The sequence below is a fragment of the Entamoeba invadens genome (assembly GCF_000330505.1).
Source record: "Entamoeba invadens IP1 unplaced genomic scaffold scaff_1105074726525, whole genome shotgun sequence".
Lineage (NCBI taxonomy): Eukaryota > Evosea > Mastigamoebida > Endamoebidae > Entamoeba > Entamoeba invadens.
The window spans coordinates 50,235-57,735 of NW_004191608.1; the positions used below are offsets into that span (position 1 = coordinate 50,235).

General features: G+C 37.1%; 2 protein-coding genes across 2 annotated transcripts; one reads left to right on the forward strand and one right to left on the reverse strand.

The window, feature by feature from the left end:
* Window positions 1-161: 161 nt before the first annotated feature.
* EIN_417270 (protein serine/threonine kinase, putative) lies at window positions 162-5,413 on the forward strand (the record flags this gene model as incomplete). The annotated part of the gene is made up of 5 exons (XM_004182926.1): window positions 162-342; window positions 381-674; window positions 716-928; window positions 971-2,065; window positions 2,112-5,413. 5 exons carry the CDS (start codon window positions 162-164, stop codon window positions 5,411-5,413), a joined length of 5,085 nt encoding a protein of 1,694 aa, XP_004182974.1.
* A 273-nt stretch (window positions 5,414-5,686) lies between these two features.
* EIN_417280 (eukaryotic initiation factor 4A-10, putative) lies at window positions 5,687-6,862 on the reverse strand (the record flags this gene model as incomplete). Its single annotated transcript, XM_004182927.1, has 1 exon — window positions 5,687-6,862. The coding sequence occupies one exon, from the start codon at window positions 6,860-6,862 to the stop codon at window positions 5,687-5,689; it is 1,176 nt and encodes a 391-aa protein (XP_004182975.1).
* Between the last annotated feature and the right edge of the window lie 639 nt (window positions 6,863-7,501).

Sequence of the window (7,501 nt, forward strand, 5' to 3'; positions counted from 1 at the left end):
CTACTTAGAAAATAACAAATGTTTTGGTTTGTTCTCTGTTCTTAAACGCCCAGTTTTGACATATAGAGTTGGTCAATTGTACAACTGCCGTGGGTGAAGTTTGTACACTATGCAAAAGTGAGAACTTGTTATATGAAGGAAGGTGTGTACATTTTAGTATTATGTCGGGGTGTGTTGCTGCAAGTAACAACAGCTGCACAAGTTGTTCGTCACGATATTATTTGGACCAAACAACAAAAGAGTGTCAAGTGTGTTCGCTTACCAACTGCAACACGTGTATGTCAGCAGAAAGTTGTTCAACGTGTGTGACTGGATACACTTTGTCAGAAGGACAATGCAAACGTTTGTTAAATGTTTTTATCGTTCTTAATAACAATAAGTGTGTGATATCGAAGGGTGTGAACAGTGCTCAAATACAACATATGCATGTGATGTTTGTGATTCGAATCACATTTTGAGTAATACTAAATGTGATCTCTGTGCAACACAATATTCAAATTGTTTACAGTGTTCGTCAAGTAAATGTACAAATTGCATTTTTGGGTTTTACCTTGAAAACAGCGAGTGTAAACCATGCTATTCAATTGAAGGGTGCACCATTTGTAACTCAAATGAAAAAGTGTGTTCAGTTTGCAATTCCACGGGATACTATCTTTCTGTGGGGACATGCAAGGGTTTGCTTTTATTTTTACACAACATTGGAAATAATAGACAGCATGTGATACTGTTACTTCTGAGTGCGTTGAATGCCCATCAGGTGTTTGTACCAAATGTGATGTTGGGTTTTACTTTAATGGAAATTCATGTTCCGAGTGTGCGAATATTAATGGAGGATGTGCAACTTGTAATCAATCTAAAGCCGAGTGTTTAACATGTAAAAGTGGCTACAAACAAGAAAGTCTTGTTGGGGGAGGAGTTTCATGTAAAAGTTTGTATTGTTGTAAATGACAGGACATTTAATAACAAATAGCTTGTCAAGAAATTACACCCAACTGTGCTTCTTGTAACAATAATTTTGTATGTATTGAATGTAATTCCGAGGCATACACTTTAAAAAGTGGGAAATGTGTATCATGTGGTACCGCGTTTGCTAATTGTAACACTTGTGACAAAACAAAGTACTCTTGTAAAACTTGTAATTCAAAAAGTTATTTTGTGAATTCGACAACTGGAGCCTGTGATCTGTGTTTGAATACAACATCAAATACATGTAAAACATGCGACTCCCCAATTGTGTGTTTGTCGTGTTCTGATGGGTATTACTTGTCTTCGTCTTCCTGTAATAAGTGCAATACCCTCACAAATTGTCAAAATTGTACCACAAATGGGAAGTGCACAAATTGTACAATAGGGTATCCAAATAGTGGTGTATGCAGTGCGTGTACCACAATTAGTCCAGCTTGTTTAACGTGTTCAACAATAGAAGCAAAGTGTTTGACGTGTTCATCTGGTTACTATCTTAAAGGAAGCACGTGTGATGTGTGCAACAATGTTGTTACGAATTGTGCTGTGTGTCCGAATGCAAAATGTACACAATGTAAAGAAGGGTACTCTCTCACTGAAAATAAGTGTGTTTTATGTTCGGATATCAGTGGGTGTGTGATGTGCTCCACGACTGAATCTGGTTGCAAAATGTGTGAAAATAACATTGAAGCAGTTGGTGGCAAGTGTACAACATGTAAAGACGTTAATTGTGACAGTTGTCCTACTTCAATAGATGTTTGTGAGAAATGTCTCTACAAGTATTATTTGTCCAATGGTGGATGTTTGGACTGTTCGACACAAATTGGTTGTTCTGAATGTAGTCAAATTGATGATTCGTGTGCTGATTGTGATGAAGGATACTTTAAAAATGGAAATTGGTGTTCTAAATGTGGAGACAATTGCAAAGAATGTTCATCGAACGCTATTTGTATTGAATGTAATGACACTTACGTTCTAAAAATGGATAACAGCTGTGGTGATTGTGCGACGTCTATTCCGGGATGTGAAAGTTGCTCAACAACTGGATTCACATGCACGAGCTGTGGAAATGGTTACTTTTTGAAAGATGGAACGTGCAGCTGTTTGTTATTTTGACAATATAACAGAATAAAATAAATAACGTTTAGTATGCTCTGGTGAGTCTTCGATATGTGAGAAGTGTGGTTACACAACTCAGTTTGTCTGTGAAAAGTGTATTGGAAATTACGTTGTAAACAATGGGAATTGTGTTTCGTGTGGATATGGGTTTTTCTCAAACAATGGAATATGTGAGCAGTGCAGTAATTTGATGGCTGGTTGTTCACAGTGTCATCAAAATGCAGAACTTGGAGGAGATGGTTTTGTGTGTGATTATTGTAGTGAAGGAAATGGATTTGATGATCAAGGAAATTGCAAATTGTGTTTAACAGTTGTTGACAATACGGGGAGATGTGTTGAATGTGGCAGTTCGTGTGAATTATGTGTTAACAGCACTTATTGTGTTAAATGTAAAATAGGGTTAGTATTAAGGAGTGGTGTATGCAGTGAATACATTAATTCCGAGTTTTGTGTCAAAGCCGAAATAACATCAAGTATTGGATGTGAGTCGTGCAAATACTCCATCTCACCAAGTGGGATATGTGTTGCTTTGGAAACAAACAACACATGTGCTTTTTATACGGAACCAGAGAAGAATGTAATAACGTGCAATATATATTACCCAACAACAAAAACGTTTGGAAAAGGTGCTTTATTATGTGCTTTTGAGTCGAAAGGAGGGTGTTTTAAATGTGAAGCTACGTCTACTTTATTAAATGTGAATCCACCAACTTGTACATCTTGTTTAACTGATGGATGTAACCAATGTAAAAACACCTCAATTTGTATGAGTTGCACTTCTGGGTATTATTTTGAAGATGACACATGTTCTAAAGATGAGTTGTGTGTGAGTGGTAAAGGGAATTGGTGTTCTGAATGTACGATTGGATATGGACTTAAGACTGGAGTATGTTATAACTGTGGGGAAGGTTGTTCTCTTTGTGACGATACATCATGTTTTGAGTGCAAAGATGGATACATTTTTAAAAGTCGAACATGTGTTGCAAACACTGTTGCTAACTGTTTAATTTCTTCCAACTCGACTTGTATTCTATGTAATGAAAACTTTGTAAAAACGTCGAATGGAAATTGCGAACGACTTACAACTGAAAATTGCAAATTTGAGAGTGTAGATAACAACAATAATGTCAAATGTAAAGTGTGTGATAATAACACAATACTGAGCCAAGACAGTTATGGTAAATATATTTGTGGTACGGAAAAGATGGCAAGGTGTGACATTGCCAATGAGTTCGGGTGTGAGCGGTGTATTGAAGGGTATTATTTAACAGGAGGGGAGTGCAAAGTGTGTGACTCGAATTGTAAAACATGTGCGAGTGAATCAACACGATGTGTTACATGTAACTTTGGGTATTCATATGACAAGAACACATTTACATGTAAAGCAATTGGTGCATTATCTGAACGATGTGATACATTCCTCCCAACTTCTACGGGTTGTGTAGTTTGTAAAGATGGGTATTTCTTGTCCCAACAAGATTGTATCAAGTGTGACATATCATGTCTTACATGTATCAATGAAGCAACAAAATGTTTAGAATGCAACATGACGGCTGGATACTTCTATGACACCAAACAAGGTATCTGCGTTCATGAGTCGAAAATAACCAATTGTCTTAATATCACATCAAATGGGTGCGTCTTATGTGAGGATGGTTATTACATCAATTCTCAATATTGTTTTAAATGTGACGAAGTATGTACAACATGTAGTTCAAAATCCGGTTCCCAACAATCTGATTGTACTTCGTGCAACAATTCATTCATTTTGCTCCCGACATCTTCTTTACTTAGTACCTGTGTTCCGTTTAACGAAGTAGAACATTGTTTGGCGGAAACAAATAACAAGTGCAGTATGTGTGAAAATGGTTATGAAGTGTCAAGTTCAGGTACCGAGTGTATTTCGCATAAAAATTACTTCATGATAATAGGCGTACCTGTTATAGTCGTCGTCATAGTTATTCTTATCATCTTAGTAGTAGCTGGCATATTAGGATTTTACATCAGCAAGAAGCTAAAGAAAATAGAGAAGCATCGCAATATTTGTGAATTCGAAATTAAACGTTCGAACATTCATTTCTTTGTATTAGAAGAGGAGACTGGTATCGTATCTAACAAGACGACCATTGATTTTATAGACGACGGAGGTGATAAAGTCTTGATTCCAGTGATGGAGGAATCAAAAGAACTTATCTGTATCGGCAACACAAAAGTGAATACATTGAAAGTGCAACTTTCCTGTAAAGATGCCAACACCAAATTTGAGATGCGCACAAATCCACAATTGGTCACTTTAAAGAAAGGCAGAGCGTGTGAGTTTGAAGTGTATATCAAACCACTCTGCACATGTAAAATAGACGATTTGTTTGTGATGACATGTCTCGATGTGAAGCGCGGAGTTGAGTTTACCGAGTCGCTTAAAATCGACGTCGAAACACAAATCACAACACGACTTGATCCCGACGAGTTAATATGTGATAAGACGCTTGGTAAAGGGTCTTTTGGAATAGTCTATTTGGGCACCTTTAGAGGAAACAAAGTAGCAATTAAGAAGATGAAAACAATAGAAAATGGGGAGGAAGGAATGAAAGAATTTGAGAAGGAAGTTTCGATGCTCGACAAGTTCCGGTGTGACTATATAGTCCACTTCTATGGTGCTGTGTTTATCCCAACTAACATATGCATGGTCACCGAATTTGCCCAATTTGGGAGCTTAGCTGATCTGATGAATAAGCGGCGTAAAACACCAATTGATGTGCAAATTCGACTGAAAATCATGATAGATGGTGCACTCGGTCTGCAATATTTACATTCCAATGGTGTGTTACACAGAGATGTGAAACCTGACAACATGTTGGTCTTTTCACTTGACCCAACACTGAAAGTTAATGGCAAACTCACTGATTTTGGCTCTTCGAGAAATGTGAATATGCTTGTGACTAATATGACATTCACAAATGGTATTGGAACACCAACTTACATGTGCCCTGAAATGCTCGAGAAGAAGAAGTATAAGACATCCGCAGATATATATTCCTTCTCTATATCACTCACTGAAGTGTTGCTCTGGGACGAGCCATACCCAAAAGCTCAATTCAAATTCCCATGGAATGTTGCCACTGGTGTCGTCAATGGGCTTCGTCCTAACATTTCTTCCGTTGACAAAGATCTTCAGGAGATAATTACAGACATGTGGTGTGATACCCCACAAGATAGAATAAAAATGGAGGCTGCTGCTCGTCGGCTCCAAGAGTATTATGACGCACATTACACGCAGCCAAAACACATTTCACAACTGCAAAACTCGACCCAGATGATTCGCGATAATTGATTTATATTAGATTTAATTTATTAATAATTTATACTATATTATAGTATATCAGTTATTACTATGTAACTTAAAAGAAACTATAATAATAATTTATTATTAATTTAAGCATATTTAATTTTTTTAATAATTTTAACTATCAATTAAACGATTAATAATTAGTATTAAAATACTAAGCAAAAGAATAAAGCTATAAATATAGTATATTTTTACCAATAAAATAGTAATATGAGGACTGTCAACCAAACCAATATAATTTAAGCTTCAGTTATGAATTTAAAGGTAGTCCATGAAGGTCTTTGGCAAAGGTACGATCTTAGTCTCGTAAGTCTTTTGGAGTCTCTCGATGGTTTCCTTCTCCTCAGTAGTGATGAAGTCGATGGCGACACCCTTTCTTCCGAAACGAGCAGACCTACCAATTCTGTGGATGTAACTCTCGTCAGAGACTGGCATATCGAAGTTGATGACCAAACTGACTTGTTGGACATCGATACCTCTGGACAACATATCGGTTGTGATCAAGATTCTGGTTGTGCCTTGTCTGAACTCGGTGAGGACTTTGTTTCTCTCTTCCATAGTCAAATCACCGTGAGTGATAGAGACCGGGTAGTTATGGGCTTGGAGTCTTCTTTGGATCCATTCGACTCTGCTCTTCGAGTTACAGAAGATGACGGATTGGTTGACGGAGATGACTTGGTACAAATCGATCAAAGTGTCGATTTTGTACTCGTCCTTGTTAACATCGATGAAGAATTGCTTGATACCTTCAAGTGTCAACTCCTCCTTCTTGACCAAAATTTTGACGGGGTTGTCCATGAATTTTCTTGAGATCTCAAGAGCATCGAGGGGCATAGTAGCTGAGAACATACCGACTTGGACAGTAGCTGGTAAAGTCTTAAGAATGGTGTACATCTGGTCCTTGAACCCTTTAGACAACATTTCATCGGCCTCATCAAGAATAAGGATCTTGACTGTATTTGGGTTGATCGCTCCTCTGTCAAGCATATCCAAGACTCTGCCCGGAGTACCGACAATGACTTGAACACCGTCCTTCAAGGAGTCAATGGTTTCTCTAACAGATGTTCCACCAATGCAAGCAAACACTTTAATGTCGAGGTATTGAGAAAGAGACTTGACTACAGACTGAGTCTGGAGAGCAAGTTCACGAGTCGGGGAGAGGAGAATAGCCTGGCAGACGTTCGAAGAGATGTCGATTTGTTGAAGAACACCAATCGAAAAGGCAGCAGTCTTTCCAGTGCCAGACTGGGCTTGAGCAATCAAGTTTCTTCCCTTCATCATTGGGACAATAGCACGTTGCTGGATGGCTGATGGCTTGTCAAAACCAAAGGAATAGATCGAACGGAGGAGCTCGTCTTTGATGCCCATTCCGTCAAAGGTTGGAATCGCTTCTACTGTACACTCTATTTGTTCAGTTGGAATATCACTAGCCATGCTGAAGTCACTTGAATCCTTCGAAGATGATGAGGGTTATGTCCACCCGGTCTAACCCTTTTTTTTTCTTCTTGCCCACGGTCTCTTCTTGCCTATCTGGTATTATTATGAAAAAACTGGAAATGCTATAACGGGGTTGTCCTTTCTTCTCTCTTCGGTCAGACAATAGAGGTGTGATGGTATAGGGTTGATGGTTTAAGTCAATTTTTTCAAGTGTTTTTTTATTCATTGCATTTGAAGCTTTATTATACAGTCCATTGAATAAAACCTGGGTAGTATAGATGGTAGAGCTATATTTTATTATAATTTTTATTAGTATATTTTGTACTGGTACGCGTGGAGACGTAAATTACAAATAAGATTGTATTGCGTTAAGTGTTTCCCGATTTTAAAGATAATTTGCAAAGGACTTGTTTTGAAAAAAAATGATATTTTGGAACAACCTATTTATATTTATCATAATAAACTATTTTTTTGTTTAACTAATAAATAAAGTTTACGATTGGATAATCAAACTTCCAAAAGTGTAAACTGAAATAAACATAATTAATATCAAAAAATTAAATTTAAATTATAAAATATTTTTAGATGTTAGTAACTTTTATTGTAAAAAAATTTAAATGAACAATAATAATACTG